We start from the raw sequence: 22,652 nt of genomic DNA, 5'->3' as shown, positions 1-22,652 counted from the left end.
AAACTAGGGTAAATATTTTATTATTTTAAAATAGTGCCTATAGTAATCACAGCAAATGTCCAAAATTATGGATCTTACCAATGCAAACTTCTTTTTGAGGTGAGTTAGTAAAGAGCTATAACAATACCTGAGGATTTTCTATATATGAAATCTCTTGTTCTTTAAGAAAGTAATTTTGTCTATTGAAGAAGCAAACATTATGGTAAATTCTGTGAAAATGAGCACAAAATTTCCGCAGAACTATTAAAATCTAAAATCGGATTTTCTAATTCAGTTACACAATTACAATTTTACAATCTAAAATCGGATTTTTCTAATTCTGTGATTTAGAATTTTACAAAAGCGTTTCATTTCAGAAAACGCTATATTGAATAAAAAAAGAGGTTATCATTACCATTTTCAGTAAAATGTTTCTAATTATACTTCAAGATAAGCCATGTCTTTTTTAATATGCTAATGATAACATTCTCCGTCATAAGGATTTTATTTCAAAATTTTGTTCGATAACGATAGAGGATCTTCTACCTACTGCCTTTTTTGTGCACTTCTCTAGCATTCAAAAGAAAATCATTTTTATTTCTCATTGTTTGATGACGATTAACTGAAACGAGAAATTATCATTATCGACTAAATGTCCCGCAGTCATGAAACTGTCGTAATATGTTTCAGCAAAACTGAATAATTATACTGATTTTCATAAGAGACTTTTCGGGTCACGTGATTCTTAACACTGAACCATGGCTGAACTGAGTAGGGAAGGAAGTATTTACACCGCAAGGCAAAAGGGAAAGTTGTCCTTCACCGAATGTTGTAGCACTGTCTTGAAACTGATTAAAAGGTTGTATTGCAAGGCAATTCATATTTCTTGCATATGATTGGTGATTCATACTTCTCTTTTGAGATGAATAAGGCGATTCCTTGAAAGTACAATATTAAATAAGAGAACTGAGATAAAGGATAAAAAGACAATCACATTAATTTCTATTGTCTTTCTGACTTCATTTTCAACACCAAGCTGGTCAACATCAGTTTCCTGAATACTTCTGAAAGTAGCGCACGTGAGTATATTCTTTCGGATATTATTTCGTTATCGTTGAATATGTTTGAAAATAATTGTAATTTTTCTAACTTTCGTTTCTTTTTCTTTCCTGTGTATAAGCTTAATTTTGGAGCCTTACACAGATCTTGTTATCTCAGCAAAATTTTGCTATGTTTGCAAACAATTTGTGATGTTTAAACGGAATTAATTTTAAATACTTCAAAAAATATTTAAAAACTGCTTGTAGAACCGTTTATTTATGTTTAACATTTCCTACGTTTAATTTAATGCATTCAGTTTTACAGTATACATAAATACAGATACAGATTTTTAAGCGATTAATATTATTTTTTTCTGAAAATTTATTTCCCCAAATTAAAATTTCCAGTTTTTAACTTCGGTTTGTTGCCAAGCTGTCAGTGTTTGATTAAACTCATATTAAATGAATTTAAAATTTCTTATAATATTTAATCTTATTGTTCTCAAAATTTAAATATTCATTAACGTTCTTAATGAGAAAAGTTGTGTCATAAATAAATTTTTTCAATATTATAATTTGACCACTGAACTTGGTTAATTTAATTCTTTATAGTTTTTCTAACTAAAATAAATTAAAATTTCATAAATTAAAATTTCATGAAATTGACTATCTCGTACTTTAAAATTCTTATTCAAAAAGGTCTTTTAGTCATTTTGAAAACTGAATTCATACTTTTGTTGATGAGATGGAATCTATGCATTTCCTTTTATACAAGCAAACGTAGCAAGTCAGAAATGTTGCAGAAATTCTGAAGTCATATGGGAAAGATATCTAAACAAAGGGTAAATCTCATTCAAAACTGAATATAAAAAGTCTTAGTACTCGAAAAAAAGATGAAAATATCTTCAAGAAATAATAATGAAAATTAAAAAAAAGAATAAATAAATTTAAAAAAAAAAAATTCTTCCCCCCCCAAAAAAAAAACTGCATTTGGTTTACGTTGCACTAATGTTAAAAAAACATTAGATATGCATACATACATATCATATTTCTTTATTTTTAAGACATCATCGTTTATAAGCCGCACCTCTTGATTTCAGCACTGTCAATAGAAGAAAATGATTTTAATTCTAAAACAAATAAATGTATTAGCAAAAGCTTTTTTAATAATAGACTTCAGTTTACTGACAACAGTAATACAACTATTAAAATTAGCAATTTGAAAAATCATTTGTTTCGAGATACTTAGTAATTGGGGGGGGGGGGAATCTACGCTTCTAAAACACCATACAATCTAAGACGTATCTCGTCTTTTGTGATATTTAAAAGGGGGAAAATGCTCACCTTAGAATGCAAGAAATATGGCAACACATCTTACAAATGAAGAAATGTATTATATTAAAATATGTTGAGCGTAAACTTTAATAGTTTGAATAAGATGAAACGTGAAGTTTGAAAAATCAGACATGAAAATTTCAAAATTCACCTGTAGACTCAAAACAAAGATCATTTACAGCTACGTTTTCATGTCCTATTTAATATCTCCACTTTACATAAGGCTTTTCGTTTTTATTTCATGCTAGAATGAGTTTGTTTTCTCCTAGATGAGAAAGAAAAGAATTTTCTTCACGCATGGTTCAATAGCAGTGTTGAATCGTCTTAGCGTGTTAGAAGAATATTAATATATTTTATTTTATTCTTCACACGTATGGAAATAATTTATTATCACCAGTTAGTATGAACAGGTTACAAATAAAATAACTGTTTTATTTATCTGTTTATTCATGATTATATATGTATTAAAAATAATAAAATGCAAAAATTAGTTAAAGTCGACTTTAAAAATTAGAATCCGGGGATAATACAGTTGAGAGTTTTATTAAAAGTATAAAATTAAATAAATTAAATTAATACAATTAGGAGAATTTTGAATTAATATTTTTTTAGAAATGCAAAATTGGAGTGAGAAAAATCTTTGAAGTGTAATTTGAAATTAATGTATGTGCATGTGAGTTTGAAGTAAACACAAAATAAATATAATTAAAAAAATTGTTGCTAATTAAATGATTTTATATTGACTCATTAGGTTTCAAAAATTAGTTAAAGTGGACTTTGGTTTTCCTGATTATTTAAAAGCCCATTAACTATTTTTTAGAAACAAATATATGCTTTCATCAGGTCAGGAGAAACAGAAAAACTTATTTTAGGATTCTTAAATTGTTGACTGATAGAATGATTGGGGTTTACATAGCCAGAGAAATCAATTTAAAATCATTTAATTAGAAAGAGTGTGCTTGATTATGTTCATTTTTATGTATTTATTTAAAACTCCCATTTACCTACATTAATTTAAAATAAAAATAATTTTTTTTAATTTTAAATTACAGTAGATGTAGGGCTTTAAGTAATTTGTTTCACTCCTCTTTTACATTTCCAAACTAAACAAAACTATCCATACTGAATTCTAAAAATTTTACAACAAATTTTGAGTTCAAAGTCTTAAAATTTTTTCAGATACAAACTCGGCAAATTAAGCTCTAAGTTGTAGAGTTATGAGAAAACTGGTGCAATTAAATTATTTATTAGTTCAATAGTATATGAATAAATATTGCAGAGACATTAGGTTATTTTCGATCTCAGGAAGTTGAAAAATTAACAATGCCCTCGCCAGGTCTCAAAACCGGATCTCTCGAATACGCCCGGATAGTGCTAACCGTTACACCACGAAGGCACACTGTGAGGGAGAAAATACCTTATATACTCCCCCCTTTTAAAGGGAGACTGAGGATTAGGGGATCAAGCCGCTAAACCCTAGTGGTGAAGAATCATCATTCACCTCCTTTTAGTTCAAGCGCCACTGTACATACATTAGATTATTTTGATGCTGGAGACGTGAAAAATGAGCAATGCCCTCGCTGGGACTCGAAACTGGACCTCTCGAATGCGCTCCGAGTGTGCTACATACACTACGAAGGCATGCTGGAAGGAGGTAGAAAGTATCTTAGATACTCCTCCAGTCGCCAAATCCTGGTGGTGAAGAATCATCCTCCACCACCTTTTAGTTCGGGCGCCACTGTAGAGACATTAAGTTATTTTCGATGTCAAGAAGCCGAACAAATGAGCCGTTCCCTCAACGGGACTCGAACCTAGACCTCTCGAATACGCACTGAGTGTGTTAACCGTTACACCACGAAGGCGTGCTGGAAGGAGGGAGAAAACACCTTATTATATAAAATATGATATCACAAAATTTCAGTATCTTTCAAATGTAAAAGAAATCAGTTCTTTTGGTGGATCAGTCCGGAGTATTTATGTCCCGACCATCTTCAAAAGGAACTTTTGTTTTGTTTAAAAAATAATTTCATCTCGTACATTGTAGATCTTAATTTTATAATTTTAAATGAGGAACACTGCAGTGTTTTTTTTTACTTTCATTCATATACATTAAATAATCATTAATTTACGTAAAATCTTTTAATAAATTGAATATTCCGACAAAAAGAATTTTCCAGGCCCCTCTGCATTAGTCTGTTTTTGTTTTACATTACATTAGTTTAGGTTTTTAGTTTACATTATATTAGTTTACGTTTAAGTTAAATTAGTTTACGTGTATGAGCGTATAATCTTAAGATATCTGTTAAAAATTTTAATCGACAATGTTCTTTAAATTTCTTATATAACAAAAAAAAAAAAAAAAAAAAATGTTTGAAAATATTCTGTTTAGAGCAAATTAGTTATTAAGGATTGACACTGATGTTTTCTATCTCCATAAAAGAGAAATTTTCCAGACCCGTTTTTAAAAATTAAAATGCGAAATCGGTGGGGGGGAGGAATTCGGAGTTTAGCCTTTTGTTCCTGCTACTAAACTCATATTTTTGTAATTTGTATTTTATTTCGATACAGTTGGAAAAAATAATAAAATTTTTCATATTTTAAATATTCTAAGAAGATTTAGAGACCTCCTGAAATGGAAGGCTTACTTGAAATGGTTCGCATCAGCGAAAAATCAGCTTATACTAACTCTTAGGAATATAACATTGAAAGACACTGTGGAAATCTTCCCATGCACTCTTGTGGGGCAGTGGTAGTACATCTAGATAAAGCAGGTATAAGATTCATGTTTAGTTTCCTTGCGAGGATGCAGTTCATATTTCATGCTTCTCGGGGAGGCACTGAGAGAACTGATTTCTTTAGTGGCACCCGAACTGAAATATGACCTATCCAAGCCCATGCATACCTTTATTCGGCTGACAAGGTCTCGTTCTCATAGTCTCCGGAGGGCAAACATAAGGAATTATGGCATTCCTTTCATGTGCCTTTGTGATGTACAGGTTAACACGTTTAGTTAGCAAATGGGAGATTCACGGTCCGATTTCAAGAGAGACTTTGTTGACTTTCAGACTTCCCACTCCGAAAAAAACTTAATAGTCTCTCAAACTTCAACAAAACAACCTTTACTAACGTTGAAACGTGCCTTCTCGCTGATTACCCAATTGTTTACAAGATGCATTAACTGTTTATTTAATTTTTTATTTATTACAACACGTAATTTATGAATACAAATTTTAATGTGGATACGTGTATATTTTATTTTATTTCTATCGTTTCAACTTTAGTTTTGTTTACCTCTGCATATACTATGCCAGTTATTGCATATTTCTAGTAAGTATGTGAAGCGAAAAAGATTGAAAGTACTAATTTTAAATATTATTCTAGTCTTCCTTCTTCTAAATTGTACTGCATCTTCAAAATTCGATGCAAATTTTTCATCATCAATATACGCAATCTGGCCTTTTTGAAATTACTGCGTTTACCTATGAAACACAGTTCACAGATTAAAAGCCTTGACACTCTTCTCTTTGCATCATGAGGACTGCTTGTGCTTCTCTCCTTGATTCCCAGATTTTTGAAGTAGAATTTGGGTTACAGCCTAAAAATTATTTCCATCTTAAATGTTGAATAACCTTAAGGCAGTGCAAAAAATAGTCCAATGAAGGGTAATATGGCTTAATCTGGGCTGCCCTACACAGTATAGTGATTGACGGAATGTATTCCATACCAATGGAGTTGGGAATGAGTCTCATGTAAATTTTGGAGGTTTGTCATCCATGTATTTACGTGAAGCAGAAACGCATATAATTTATAGGTTGCAATTCCCCTTGTGTAGCTCTTGCACTAATATTCTTCTAAACCAATAAACACCACCCTACATTGTTTTTTCTTTAAATCGAATGCTGCGGGCTTTGTTAACGGATATTGCTGAAGAGTATCTTTCTGCGTACACTAATCTAACTTGGAACACATTTTAATATTTTCAACAGCTATATCATTCTGAATGCATCAGCCTCATTTGCTCGCATCTTAATATTGAAGGCATAGCTGCCGAGCGGTAAAATCGCTGAACACGGGTAGTTCCGATCTGGGTTCGATTGCAGGCGAACGAGGTGGTTGCGTGAACATTTTCGTGGTTTTCCCACTGCGTAACCTATATATGAGCCAGTTTCCCTTAGAAAGTCATCCAAAATGACCTCCTCCCTCAGGCAGATAACCCTAGAGTGCTTTTCCGTAATCTCAATAAACCAAACCAATTCAAACTTAATATTGAGAAGCAGAGATAAGGTTCTTACTGTCTCTGTGTAACATCAACGATATTTCAGAATGGCGAATAAGAGTACATAACCTTTTATAGCATTGCACAGAGAATTCATCTTAACTTGTCATACGGTGATAGTATGAAAATTTATATTTTTTAATGCAGCGAAGGTACATTATAATTTTAACAACACAGAATCTGGTGAGGTAATGTTGGAAATATTCCCTGATTATCGTATTTTGAACAAACTAAGAGATCTATGATAATTCTTAATATTTGGTTTCGTAACCTTAAAAATATTTCTTCTGCACTTATCAGAGCCAAGGAAAGAAAAGATTTTATACTCGTTTGAATACCATGCTACTCCTAACTGCCGCTAAGTTTTGATTAAGTGATATGTTTTAGAGGAGGTATTCAAAATTTTGCTTCTACCAAAAATAATATCTCAAGGATGTCTTCTGTTTATTGATGGAGTTAATAAAATAACGGAGGTCAACGGAAAACATCGCCTGTTGCTTCTACCAAAAAGAATAGCTCAGCCATCATTCTTAAAACCAATTATTATTCTTTCTGAGGAAAGTTTGAAACACGGAATTCTCTTTTAAAGATATCATCGAATAAGCTAAACTAATACGATATTTCTAGTTGGCAAAATCAATTACAATAAGAAATTATTTGGAGTTTTTCATTCCATGAAGGTTAAAGTAAGTAAACAACTGATTTCTTTGACCTTCAGTCACAGAGTCAAATAAATAAAAAAAATATTAACTTATGCTATCATTTTATTAAAAAGCTATGGTTTTTCTCACACTGAAATTTCTAAACTACGTACAATCGAAACTACTTTATTTAAAACCGCACGAAATAAGCAGATGTCCGAATTTTTTTCCCTTTTTCTTCTTACTTTACATTCATAAATTAATATGGTTATAAATGCCACCATAGAAATGATCATATGATTATTATTAATTATCAAAATTTATTATAGACCACAATTTCGAATTTCAAATATCGGTTTCTTAAGCAAAATGGCAAATTTCTCATACTGAAAAATAAACCCATTTGCAGACTTTAAGAACTAAATTCTCGCTAAATCCGAAAGAATATTTCATTCAGAATTCAGAATTTTTTCGAACTCCGTAGATGTAGTGAGGAAAGAAACATGAATTCAGAGTTTGAGGAAAAAAACCTTTTGCTTTTCAAAATCAAACAACCTTAGTTTGACATTCGTCTCAGAAAAACTGTTTATTTCAAAGAAAAGTAATTATTCAATAAGCAAACAACTTGCGTCTGATTTAATAATTCTTAAAAATATGTAAACATATATATGAATCATGGAAAGAACAGATAGGTCGAAAATTTGCACCTGCGAAAATATTAAAAACATAATATCCGTTTTATTTTATATATTCTTTTAACCTCTAGCTTAAAGATATATTAAAATGAAGTTACAGTTTCTTACAGTTGTGAAAAAATGTTTTTATAAAGAGATAAAGTTTTTGATTATTAAATTAATTATATTTCAGTGAAACGCTGACCGCTTTTTACATTTAATTGCACTAGTATTTGCAATGATTAAGTATTAATTATTAGCACCTTTTGCCTTAATTTTAGGATTAAATTTATATGCTTTGTGAGTGCTTCTAATAGTTGCATGGCATTTCTTATAATCTTTAGTGCAGCATTTGTTGATACAGGTGAATAATTACACCGAAAATTCATGCGTTTCATGTAAAATACCACTTCCGGTTACTCCGTTTTACCCTAAATCTAGTCAGCTTTTTGTATTAATATAGAAAGCTTAAATACAGAAGACGGGAATTTTTTAAATATTTCATATAAGAGTTATAGTGGACAAAGATCATCACATCCATACACACATAAAAACACTTAGGCAGATAGACATCATTGCAAAAATAGTAAAATCGTGTTATGAAGCCCCTGATTCGTGTGTATTCGCTGAAAACTCACTATCAAATTTTTGCACCAAAAACGTTACCTCCTTTATCTACGTATATATGTTGGGAGGTAAGAAGGGAAGTTACTAAATTCCAACCAACATCCGTAGTGATGATAAGCACTGAAAAATAAAATAGAGCACTTAAAATAATATAAGTAATGACTGACATTCAGATGGAACAGAAATTGTTTCATAAATCGGATTCGTATAGTATTATTCTCTTTCTTTGCTTTTTACTTGCACGTTACATATAATTTTACCATCTAAATTTAGATTATTTAGGTCATGGCAAGCCGTTCAAATAATATGTGGTAAAAACATGGAAGCCTACGTGAAAGAATTTTTTAACTAAACTACCTCGTTATCATGTTACGCATTTAGAAAACTATGAAAGCTTCCAAGCAACTAACCCATTCTCTGATATATGAAGCGTTTCGAACTATCAAATTAAACGGCTTCACCGCTTGGCTGCTGGTAGGCTTGTTTCACCATTAGATGCTTGAACTAATTGAATCGAAGATAGCTCAGCTCCATTTTATCTCTGCTGTTTGTTGGGGCTTATCTTACTTGTCTAAAGCAGAGTAAGTCCACGAATTTGAATGTGGCAAGAAGCGCATGACTTCATTTGTCGTTGACATGAGTCTAGAGATTCGAATCGCATTGTTCATCGTATAACAACAATACGACTCTATCCAGCTCCTTCCTAGTTTTGAAGGGAGAATCTGGGAAATGGATCTAAGGGTCTCTCACCTTTCTTTCGCTATCACCAAACAGCTCAAGGGTGTTTTCGATTCGCCGTGTATTTTGAGTGGTTCTATGCCGCATAAGGACTATTTTGTTACAAACATGCCTGCCTTCTCATGCGAGCGGTAAAATATTAACAAAACCGGGTAAGTTAAACCCGGATTCGAGACTCGCGCTGGCTGCATGGGCGGTTTCGTGGTTTTCATTGAGTGTATACACTCAGGTGAGTGTAAGACTTTATAACGTGGATACAAGCCGGTTTCCACTAGAAAGTTCTCCAAGAAGATATCCCTTCTCTTAGGCAAATAGTCTTTTACCATAATCAAGAAAACCAAAGCAAACTAATTCATTTCTTATCGGGAATTCGAATTCAAACCTAAAGAATGATACAGCAGCCAGGAACTCTAAGCACTAACAGGTCGGCCATTTTTTATCTCTAACAAATTTAGAGATAATTTATTTTTCGAAAGGATAATTCTATGTATTGAAAGCAAAACATCTAAATTTTTTGGAGAAGATAGTTTCTAAAAATATATGATATATGCGTTCTTCTGCGTGCTTCATCTGGAGTACGAGTTTACTCCATAGGCGCAGGTGTATGATAAATGCATTCTTCTGCTTGTTTCATCTGGAGTACGAATAGGCAAATATATGATGTATGCATTCTTCTGCGTGTTTCATCTGGATTACGAGTTTATTCTCTAGATATCACTTGCGTCTCATTAAGTTTCACTGTACAATAAGAGAGGTTTAACAACAGAAATAATAAACGTGGCAATTTCTGTGCATTACAGTGTATAAGAACTTTTAAGATATTATCCAAACTTTTAGTTCTGTTAACCTTAACTTAGAGGCACCTCAAAAATAAAATTTAATTTTTGTTATTTTTCCAGCATCAGTGATGGCTGTAACATTGGCGATTGATGAAGACTATGGCTATGTCATTCTCGTAGGTGTACTTTCTATGCTATTCGGCTATGGACTTGGTGCAAATGTTTTCTTAGCGAGAAAACGTTTTGGTATAAAAGTGAGTTAATTTTCTTATTACCTTTTGCAGTGAAGTTTAATATTTTTTTTTTATATTTATTTCTTGCATTACGTATTTTTTACATTTGTATTAAGAACATTTTATCATTGCTTATTTCAATCCCTAAATAAACCACTTCAAAAAATGACAGAGACGCTTTAAAAGTTATTATTATTATTTTTATAGGAAAGGATGTCCAGTGTATAAAGGAGACAAATTTGAGATTTTAAAAGTGACTACTGTAATAGCTGTGAAATTTTACCTGAAATTAGAATATTAATCAGATAGATCTTTTTTCGATGTGCACATTCAAATTGCAGCACAGCTTCGTTTTTGGCCTATCTTATGGAGATGTGCTTCACTTATCCTTAAGGTTGCTTGTAGCGTTTCCTTTAAATGTTGACCTTCATTTAACTAACTTTTATTTGACTAACTTTAAATTACTTTAAAGTAATTTCTGTTGAATTAAATTAATGTTTTAGATTCCTAGTTACCATAACAGTACTTTCCTTCAACAATTGCCCCCAAAATTTTTGATTTTCCGAAACATGTTAGTTGACTTTTATGAAGCTTTAATTCATGTTTCCTTGATGAGTTCTGAATTGAAGTTTCAATAAAAGGAGATTAATTTTTATTTGTATAATTTTGTATATTTTCCTTTTCGCATTTTTATTTTTCGAGATTGTTCTACTTGAACTCTTTCTTTAATTGGATTAGTTTTGATACTGTGTTAAACCTCTTATACACGGTTGCAATTATTATATTATAGTTGAATTGCCTTGCTTTCATTCCAATTTACTAATTAATTTAGATACTTTGCGTTTATATATATATATATATGTAGAATCGGAACTTACTGTCTAGGAATATGATGTTTGTAAACTTACTTCCGATGTGGCTGTCTAGGGGCTAATAAACTAGTCCGATTTATGTAAAACTTGAATATTTAATGAAACATGAATAGTTGCTACAAACTACAAGGTAATTACATACGTAGAAGGAAACAGATGAGATTATTTACAGATGAAGAGAAGGAATCGTATTTTATAAGCAAACATCTTTGAATCGCGTCATCGTCTTAATGGCGGAATCGTCTGCCTTCTATCATCGAGAAAGTAAAAGATTTATTCTCACAGCTTGTCGCGTTGTCCGATAATAATGAACGATGCCATCCCACATATATATATGTAGATATTTATTTTTAAGAATATTTAAACTCCTTATGCACTACATAGTATTACGCAAAGATTACAAGGGTAAGTAAAAACAATACCACAACACAAGACAAAATATAACAAAATTAAAAATTCACAAAGAAATGTAAGAAATTAATGTACAGGAAGAAATGAATGCCATTTTATCTTCAAACACATAGAAAGGGAAGAAATCTTAATGTTTAAAAAGTTACAAATGAATTCTTTTCTTCGTTCCTAAGCTTTGAACAGTAAAACAATGAATATTCGATATTTTGCACTTCCCCGAAGCTATAAGAATACATGATTGTACTAGATAGCCCAAAATCTATCCGGATATGGTTGAAATTACCATGCTCAGTTAGGAATTTAGTAATTTTTAAAACTGTAGAAAAAAGGTTTATTAATTAGTCTAAGAGAAATAGAAGGAAACATTATTTAATCAGAAAGGCAGTAGAAGAATTTCTGTATCCTTCCACCTGCAATAATACGGGATTCTTTCAATTCTGCAATAATACGGGAAATAGTCTTTTCTAAAGATGCTCCCCACACTTTAGAAGCATAGCAAACAAAAGGGACTATAACCTGTCTATAAATCATACCAATAATATTAGATTTTAAACATAAAGCATTGCAAAAGATACGATCAACCTTCTGAGTACATTTTCGCATTTTTTGAATAAATACATATTACGATTTTCCAGAAAAACTTATGATCAAGAATAATGTCTAAATATTTTATTTCATTCACAGTTTCGAGTAATATATTATCAAAGTACAGTTGCTGGTTTGTACAACTGACATGCTTTCTTTTAAATTATCATAATTTTAGATTTATTAGAGTTGAATTCCAACTTCTGCTCCCTAGACCAATCTGAAACCCAATCAAAATTGTTCTGAGCCTTGTTAAAAGGAGTATTGGAACACTTCCCTTGAAAAGAAATCAATAGATCATCGGCAAAAGCAATTGTTTTACAGCCCGAAAAATCTGAGAGTATATAAGGTCATTCATAATTAAATTCCACAGTAAGGGTCCAGAAACAGAACCTTGGAGAGCAAATCTTTCTAAACTGTGGGAAGTAGAAACATGGCCAAGGGAGAGCAACGCAGATCTGTGATGAAAAAAATCTTCATTAAGGTGAAAAATATTGCCTGGAACTAACTCTAGCTTTTATTAAAAAGGCAAGTATTCCAGGCCACTATTTAAAGGCGCCTCTGATATCAAGAAACACGAAAACTATGCGTAAATTCTAAACGAGCAGTCTTTCAGGTACATCAGAGCTGTCTTTCGGGTACAGAAGAGCAGTCTTTCAGATACATGAGAGCATTTTCACAGCTCTTATGAGGAGCAAAATCAAACTGTACTTTGTTTAAGAAATTTTTATTATGTAGAAACTAAATAAGTACATTAACAAACAGTTTTATAGGCATTTTTCTAAAATGGGAACAAAATTAATGCATCTCAAATTTTCTGATGCAAAGACCATTTTTCTTAGGGATCGAAATGACATTTGGTTTCTTTCAGCAAGAGGAAATGAACCAAGTTTAAGAAAAATATTGGAGATTTTAGAAAACAAATTTTACAATATTCTATGAACTTGCTTCAAAATTTCATTTGAAATAGAATCAAGATCAGGAGGCTTATTGTATTTAAGGCTTTCAATTACACTATTGAACTAGTAAAAGGAATCCTGATTAGTAACATTGTTTATAGAAGCTTTAAGCCGAATCATAATATGAAACGAATTATGCGTGCTGAAAAGGTCAGTGAGAAAACTTCTGTTAGGAAACTCGTTTACTATTTTAGCGATTTCCTACGATTACCACATAGGAGATAAATTCCAGTAACTTCAATTCTTTTCATAAAATTTTGCTTTGTATCATTCGTATATATTTTGTTCCTTAACATTCTTTTCATTCATTAGAAAAATCACTCCAAAGATTACGCTTTGCGCCTTGGAGCTTTGAACTGTAACTATGACAGAAATGAAAATATTTTTGTTTTTAAAGGTCTCTAATAGTAGGATTGCGATTTCGTTTAAACCTACATCTAGCAGGATTAATTTTCGTTTTCATAAATGCGACTTCAGTACCTTGTGAACTCTTCGATTTAAGCTTTTGATGCGTTATATAGAATAGAGTCCAGTTTTTAAGTACAGAGTTTAAGGCATGCTTATCTGAACAGCAGTCAATGAACTACCACAGCTCATCAACCGATTGTCTAGATGAAAAATAAAAAATATGCCAGTTAGCTTTCTTTACCTCGAAGACTATCTTGCTGTTGTCTCTGTCACAAAGAAAGTCATCAGGTGTCGCAGATAGATCAAACTGAATTACACTGTGATCAGAGAGGGATTTATGACGCGTTACACACACACACACACACACACACACCCAAAAAAAAAAAAAAAAAAAAAAAAAAAGACTGGTCCAATAAATCATTGCACTTACAGAATCAGTTCTCCATGACATGATCACCATCAAAATAGTTCCCTTCAGCATTTACACACTTCTGCATTCGGTGCTGGCATTGCTAGTAACAGTTCTGAAACGAGGTTTTTGGAAGGAGGAGATTCTCCGTTTTTGCCTGAACTCTTCAACTGAGGTAAAATGGGTTCCCTTTAAGCAAGATTTAACTTTAGAAAATAAAAAAGAAAGTCTCATGAATCCGAATCAGGTGGATAAGGAGAGTGCCCCATCACAGTAATATTTTTGCTGGTTAGAAACTGCTTGATAGACAGGGCCGTGTGAGCGAATGCATTGTCCTGGTGCAACAGCCATCCATCACTTCTGAACCATACTTGTATGTAGTAGAGTTGATTAACAGTCTGACCACTGGGAACACTTGAGTGTGTTCCATTATAATAATAATTATAATTATAATTGATTATAATTCCATTAATGTCGAAGAAGACAATTAAAGATTGCCTCTAATTTTCATGTCTTGACGTTCATTATCTTCCACACTGTCCTTTCCACATGAAAACTTCTTATGCCATTCAAACACATGTGCACGAGACAAATTTTCATCTCCTTAAGCTTCGGTTGACATTTGAAATGTTTCCGTGACTGATTTCTAAAGTTTCACAAGCAACTTGATTCGCTGTTCGGTTTTTACATTAGTCATTTTTCTAGCAGAATGCAGTTGCACGTGTTTCCTCAATGACGCAGTCCTCCCAACTGGCGTGATCGGTTAAGTCAAAACTGGGCGCATGGATAGAGGAGGTGTGTGGCATTACATCACCAAAACAGTTGTCGCCAACTCCACTCTTTTTTAAGCTACACACTTAATCTCGTTTAATGATAATTTCAATACAGCTTGAACATTGAGTACTGCAGAAAGTGAGACCGCAGTCTTCATTGATAACGAAAAGATTATTCCATTAAATGCTTTTCTTTTAGAGTTAAAAATGCATTAAGTGCTCCATTTATCATAGAATAGCTGTTAATTCATTCTATATATGACGATTTCTTATAAATCTAATTTCTGAGCTAGCAATTATTTTGCAATGAAACACACTACGTATCAACATGCATGAGTTTTTTTAATTTTCCAAGCGTAAAACATAATTTACTGTTGTTAATGCTTTCATTATCCCTAAATATGTCAGGATTTTGATCACACAGAACAATTAAAACATCTCTATTTTCAGTTTCATTTAGCGCATGAACAGAGCGCGGCATTTTTAAGGCTTTGAAGCAGAAGAAATTAGCTCAGGTTTGTTCTTTATTTCATCTTTTAGTTTGTCATGATTAGTAGAAGAACAGCATTGCGCAAAAATTCATCCTAATATCACTAAATTCCTAAATCTCGAAAATTATCCCGATAAGAAGTCATCCTAATATTTTTAATATCTTATTTCTTTTCTGTAGAATTAATCTTTTCTTTCAAAAGTATTTTAACATCGAGGGATGAAAAATTTTCCAATCCAACAGCTGCTGTAGTCACGTGACAATTTATTACATTTTCTTCCCTAAATAGCGAAGAGTATCATATCAGCATAGGAAGGTTTCATAACTTAAGCTTTCAAACTTATTACGCAAGCTTCGCGATAATCAGCAGGTCTTTCGAAATTCTTAGTTATAAGAGATTTTAACTTACCCTAAGCAGTCCTGGCATGTTCTCTCTGCTCACCATTCATATTACATTTACACAATACTGATGTGTTGAAAGTACCATAATGTTTTTCAAGAGACTTGTAGAAAGCTTCTTCATCTGCTTTCTGAAGTCTTGTACCCGTAATTTAATTATTATGCAAGATCAGTTTTCTGTTCGTTCAGACAGTTGATAGCATCTTTTTTGAAATGGCTGGTAGATTGTTTGGCCAAAACAATTACCTTCATTATGCTTAAGTGGTTTTGCTGAAAGGAATCAAGCCTTTTTCATGATTCAAATTAATGAGAACGCTTAGAGTTTTGTGAAAAATGATCGGCTTAGAAACGCTCCACTTTGTCTATGGCTACCAGAGCATTCCGTTTCTTGATAAAGTTTTAGTCATTGTCATGAAATACACATGAACTAATGTTAGATGTTAAATGCTAATACTTAGAACCACCGGAAGCTTTATTCATCATTTCTGATAGGCTACCTTTCCCTTCGGAGGAAATCAGCAGCTTATACATTTTTAAAGCATGTCCTTGTTTGCTAGAATTTTCGAAATTTTTTTTATACTTCGAAGCTGTATAATAAAATTTCAAGCCCAAATCTTTCTTAATTCAATGATTCTAATATTTTCAATTTTCAGCAATTCGGTGGATAAAAATATCAATTTTGCTTATGAGTTTTATTTAAACAACCTATTTGTATCTCTTTTGTATCTTTGATTTATACCAACGTAACCCATTCTCAAAATACGGAAAAAATTTCTATGATTAGTAGCCAATAGTGAACTAAAGTATTTGTGTTCTTATTTTTTTATACGAACCTTTAGGAAGACTTTGTGAATGAAACTTTCCATTTCGTTTGAATCCCATTCTTGTTGTTGCATGCATCTACTTTTTGCAATAAGTTTTCGTAGTATTTTTCACGACTGGTAAATCAATGTCAATGGTTTGTTTTACGAGGGTTGGAACTTTAATAGTGGCAACTATTTATTTACAAGGAATACAAAAGTGATTCATGTCACCATGTTTTACAGTCCTTCAATATAGTCGCCAGCCTTGTGTACAACCCGTTTCTAACGATGTGGAAGTCGCAGAATACCTGTAGCAGCGCCTGTTTTGTTGATAGTTTGAATGGACCGGTCTACTGCCGCAAGAATCTCAGGAACAGTTTGGAAGCGAGTGCCACGAAGTGGTTCCTTCATCTTAGGAATTAAGTCATAGTCACAAGGGCTTAGATCTGGGGAGTATGGTGGATGGTAAAGCACTTTCCAGCCCCATCGCTTGAACAAATCAGTCACAGCTTGCGCTGCATGCGGCCGAGCATTGTCATGCAAAATGAGAGGAGCGCTCTGCAGAAAGTGTCGCCGTTTTTTTCTCAAAGCTGGTCGGACATTGTTCTCCAAAAATGAGCAGTAATACTGCGCAATGACGGTCTGCTGTGGGGGAACGGTATGCGTTAGGATGACACCATCACAGTCGTACACGAGAATCACCATAACTTTCACATTGCTGGGGTTCTGTCGAAATTTCGAACTTCGTGGTGACCTGTGATGACGCCATTCGTTTGATTGGCCTTTCAGTTCTGGCTGGTACGATCGGGCCCAAGTTTCATCCAGCGTACTGATACGGCGTAAAAAAGCATCTCCTTCGCGCTCATAGCGCTCCAGGTGGGTTCGGGCAGCATGGTATCGTAGCCATTTCTGCATTTCCGTCAATTGATGTGGAACCCATCGTGACGCAATTTTTCTCATGGACAGGCGTTCCTTCAGAATGTGCAGCACAGTCGTATGCGCTAATCCTTTTTGTCCGGCTAGCTGACGAATCGTTTGGCGGCAATCACTGTCCATTAGTGCGGCAACAGCTTGCACGTCTGCATCGCTGACACTCCGACGACCTGGCCGCAGCATGTCTGCCACGTTTTGCCGTCCTTTATTGAATGCTTTAACCCATCTTGCTACGGTTCTTTAAGGCAATGCAAATTCCCCGCAAGCCTCTTGTAGCCCTTGATGACACTGTCGTGCTGTACGACCTCTGGCACATTCAATTTTTATCCAACATCGTTGTTCTTGTTAAAAAACATCCTGACAACACTTACTTTAGACCGCGAGCTAATACAAGGATTCGTTCTTCGCGTCACTCCGCATGCGCGTGACGTAGGCAGGACGAGTCTTTTTACTGAGAGGTAAGGTAGGTATGTAATTTACGTGTGGTATACTCGATATTCTTTGGTTTTGTTGCGTAACGTTTTTTTCAGCTGTGTTGCCACTATTAAAGTTCCAACCCTCGTAATAGTGCACTTTTCTCCTGCCTGCTGAGATATTTTTCTCTAATGTCAAAAATTCCTTGACATAAAATATGTGACCTTGACTTAGAAGACAATCGTGGCAATGAAGTCATATTCTCTTTAAAGTCATATATAGCAATCGCATATTATAACCACGCTTTTATACAGACATATTTATTTACTAAACGAGAAGATAACTCCTGGGAATGCTTTTATCAAAGAGTACATCAACTCTGTAGTATAAAAGAAACTAGCATTGAAAGGGACTAGGAATTGGAATCTCGAAAGTATTAGCAAATAAGACTTTCGATGAACATTATACTATAAATAAATAAATAAAACTGTTTTACGCAGAACTGCAGTGCCAACAGTATTTTTAGTAGCATTCTAAGTTCAAATATTTAATTTATTTAAGTTTTTTTTTATTTTAGGTATATTAATTTAACATACGGCACACAATTGTGAGCATTTGAAACGTCACTTTGGTCAATTTACATTATGCATCCTAAAATTTTACCGCATCCTGAAATTTATTACTTTAAGTAATAATAGGCAATTTCACTAAACCACAATAACCTACTCCTCTTAAGACCTTTTATAGTCGCGAACGCATAGAAATGTAGTCTGTTGAAAAGTACTTCAAAATACAAAAGTCACCCTCTTATACAACTTGCAAAACTACCTACTTCTACAGCTTCCCTGTATTAAAAAAATTTAAATGTGAGTTTTATTAACCAAATGTTAATTTTAAAAAAGGAATTCCTTATATAATAACTGATAAACTTTGGTTAAACCTAGATACCACTGTTGTGATTTCAAATGTTTAACAATAATGTATGGCAATGAAATTCTGTTAGATTCAATTATCTAGTCACTAATTAATGTGTACTTTTTCTATAGTATCCTGCTATGTTCAGTGAGACAAATATGCAGTTTAACTGCATGCAGCGAGTGCATGGAAATTAGTAAGTTCTATTTTCTATATTTTCTTTGAAAAGAATGTTGCATATTTTTAACATTCTGAATAAAATAATATAGCGCATTAGCCTGCATTTTATGTACAAAACTAAGCTCTTGAATATAAAACAGAAACACTTAATTGTTGATTATTTTTGGTAACAAAGCGAAAAATGTTGTACAGGATTTTACTTTAAAGTATTATCGTGGTTATTACAGATTTATTATTATTAATAAAAAAAACTTATAAATAAATGTAATTGCAAATCTTACTGCAAACTAGTAAGGATTTATCAGTTGCTGTTTGTAAGCTATCTATTCATGTGACAAATATCAGTTATTAAGAGTTACGGAGTTATTATTCTATTCGAAATAAAAGTACACAAGATCTTTCCCATTCGCAGTGTAATATTACTCAAGTGTATAGCGGGGCATAGGCCAGTATTATGGTTGATAATTGTTAACGATAATACTGGCTTGTAATGCTCCTTAGTACTTTGTCTGTGTTAAAGTGTCGAGAAACACAGTAAATTAAACAGTGAATTATCTCAAATATGTATGATAGAGTCTTGAGAAGGGTTAAAATACTTTTTTGCTCACTCAGAGAAATAATAACAGATGACCTCCTTCACGGGCTTACAGGAAAGCCTCTACTCCGGCTTTTAAATCAGAATAAGAAAATAAGAAACTAATCTAATTCTAAACTAGACTTAGCCGAAGCTAGACACATATACCTAACGTAGTTGGCCTTTTAATTAACCTAGCCGGCGATTATCAACAGGCGCGTACAATGCGGTCGAGCGTACTAGATTCAAGAACAAAATAGCCAAAAGGCATGTACGGGCCACTAAGGACTCCCAAGCACTCTCTCTCGAAGTAAGTAGAAATTCCCTTAAATACTCCTTCTAACTCATTTGCGTAAAACGTAATACTAAAAAACTCATTCTGGTAGGGACTAGTAGATGGGAAAGGAAAATAGATAGTAAAGCATGTTTAAACTTAAAATAACTGTTAGAAACTTGCTGCCTTTCAAAAATAAAACTACTGCTTGTTACCAGGGGAACTGCATTAAACTCGTCAAACAGCCGCATGGGACTCACGACACGCAGCTTGAGCACACGTACTCTAGAGATCTAGATTTCCACTCTACTACACTCCACTATCAACATCATATTATGTAGTGCTACTAGGGATTTATCATTCAAACGGCCTAGAGAAATGCCAGACAAGAGAAGGTGGGGCTATTCGACGCTTCATGCGATCTCTATATTTCAAAATAAAACTGCGCATTGTTAACTAATCGGAAGGTAAAAGCAAAGCACGTATTTTTGAATGCTTTATATCTTAAATTTATTTTAAGCCCAAAGTGACTATTAGTGTAAAAACACGATTTTGCGTGGTTTCACAGTTCTTTCGAGAATGGCAATAAACTTGAAAGAACTAAAAACTGAAAACTGAAAGAACTAAACTTGAAAATATTAAATATGTCTGTTATTAATTAACAAACGAAAATATTTAAAAGCAACAGATGCAGTTCTTAAAAATATTTGTTTTTTACATTTAATCTGATTGATTTAAATAAAAATGTATTTAATTCAAGGTATAACTAATTAAAAACATTAAGTATTTTTAAAGAATCACATCACATATTTTTTCACTTTTTAAATACACAGAAAGTATAAGAACGGTCCCATGTTAGTCTAAGGGCGTATTCATCTAATACCCTGTAATGTTCATCGATAATCATTACTGATAAATCATATTAAACTTTAAAAGAACCTTTTGGGGGATCGTTAAAAATGTTTTTTAATTACATTCTATAACTGGTGTAATTTACAATTCATCTAGTTTATGGGAATTGTAATATACCTATCCCATATTCTAGCTGCCCATAATTCATATATAGCTAACTAATATTCGTTATAACTAATATTCAACTAGTTTATATGATTTGTAATATAGCTAAACTTTCTTTCTTTCCACCGACGGCCGGGCAGCCGATCCACTGGGACAGTTAGCATTTCGTACAGGTGGCTCCGCTGACGAAATTAATTTTGTTACAAAAGTTCCTGCATTATTGGCGGCCCAGGCCTCTGTTTGATGAAGAGGCAAGTATACTGCTGTGTTTCAGTCCTTTTCAGAAGTCTATAAAACACTTTGGGGGGTTTTCTGCAAGACGAGTGCTTTGACAATTGCTGACGGATTCGAAAAAAAGTGCAGGGCGAGTCAGTGGTTCAGAGATGGAAGAAGGGTGCAATACGGGTAAGGAGAGAACTTTCGTGTCCACAATATACAAAGCTAGAGATGGACAGATATAACTTAAATAATGTTAATGGTCTTCACAACATGAAACTTTAATGAGCTCTTTAGATACAGGTAAAGGTATGACTGAGTTACATGGGTATACTTGATACCATAAGCTATATAATACACTGGTGTGATAATGAAAAACTAACGAGTTACCGATACAAAAGGATAAAATAATACATTAAGTAAGGCAATATACGCAATTATATATACAATTCAAGGTTAAAATTAGAGTACATAAATTTACTAAAAGATAATATATGTATATGTTACGGTGAAACACCGAAATCTGGAGAATGTCGACTTTCACCGGTGAATGTCAACATTCACACAGTCTCTTGGTGTATGTCCGAAATATTTTCCAAATACTCTTATTTCTGACTTACACCGGTCAATGTCGGCATTCACCATATACTAATTGTGAATGTTGAACATATAAAAATATTATATTTTCTTCTCCGTAATTCAGTCGCGAATAAACGCACTTGAAACTTGAAATAAGAACTTAAGAACATGAGAACCTAAAACACACAATACATTCAAAATGAGAAAGGATAATAATAGAAGTTAAAAACTTACTTAATTATACAGTACGTTCTAAATGAGAAAATAAAATAACAGTAACAAAAAACTTACTAAATTATGTGATTCAAATTTTATTTATTTATTGCAACAGCTTAAATTATTATGGCACTTTATAACCTCTCTTTTCGACTTTCACCAGAGCATATCTGTGATTGTCGACATACACCGGTGAGGTTCCGAATATATAAGAATGTAATGAAATATTCGGTCTTTCACCGACATATTTGGTGAATGTTGATATTCTCCGGTGAAAGTCGACATTCTCCAATTTCGGTCTTTCACGTTAACATATGTTTATATAGTATGCATTTAATGTGTATGTGTGCATATATATATATATATATATTGTTGCGTGCGTACGGGTTCGTTACGAAATGAATGCACAAGTCCGATGAAAAATGAACAAAAATTTATTATTATCACAACAATAATGCTTAAATTTTCTCAAATTATCATGCAGTATTACAATATCTCACAGTAGTAATCTTTTAACAACTCAAATGTCCAATAGAACGTAATTCAAAACAGCTAAAGAAAGCTAATCCGCGAATTCGCTACAATCAACAAGAGCAGTTTTCTAATCAACAACAAACTAAGCAACTACTACAAACTGAGATGTTTTCCTCCTTTTATAAGATTTTAAAATCACGCGCTAGAATTTTCCAGTACTTTCTCGAAATCAAAAAGAGATATTTATTTATTTAATGCACGCGCTCTTGTATTTTCAATTTTCCGACTTAGCTTTTTTTTAATATTCGTCACGCGCTGCACTGCGCGAGAAATAAAACAATTTAATTTATAGTTGAACTAACATTAGCTTTTTAAATACCAAATTCGTAACACTGCCCCCTTCCCAAGGACTGCACATCCCGGGCAGTA

The 22,652-nt window shown here is 33.0% G+C and overlaps 1 protein-coding gene across 1 annotated transcript in view; it reads left to right on the top strand.

The window, feature by feature from the left end:
* Positions 1 to 782: 782 nt before the first annotated feature.
* Positions 783 to 22,652, top strand: part of LOC118200555 (glutathione S-transferase 3, mitochondrial-like) — a 49,053-nt gene continuing 27,183 nt past the window's right edge. The window contains exons 1-3 of the mRNA XM_035372517.2: positions 783 to 1,058; positions 10,210 to 10,343; positions 18,825 to 18,889. Of these exons, the coding sequence (XP_035228408.1) occupies positions 10,218 to 10,343; positions 18,825 to 18,889 (191 nt within the window). The 5' untranslated portion in view covers positions 783 to 1,058; positions 10,210 to 10,217. The remainder of the gene's footprint in view (positions 1,059 to 10,209; positions 10,344 to 18,824; positions 18,890 to 22,652) is intronic.

The sequence above is a fragment of the Stegodyphus dumicola genome, chromosome 6, assembly GCF_044657685.1.
Source record: "Stegodyphus dumicola isolate Sdum_Otavi_A_Nest chromosome 6, ASM4465768v1".
NCBI lineage: Eukaryota > Metazoa > Arthropoda > Arachnida > Araneae > Eresidae > Stegodyphus > Stegodyphus dumicola.
Note: the sequence above shows the minus strand (reverse complement) of the source record. Positions and strands in the feature narration are given on the sequence as shown.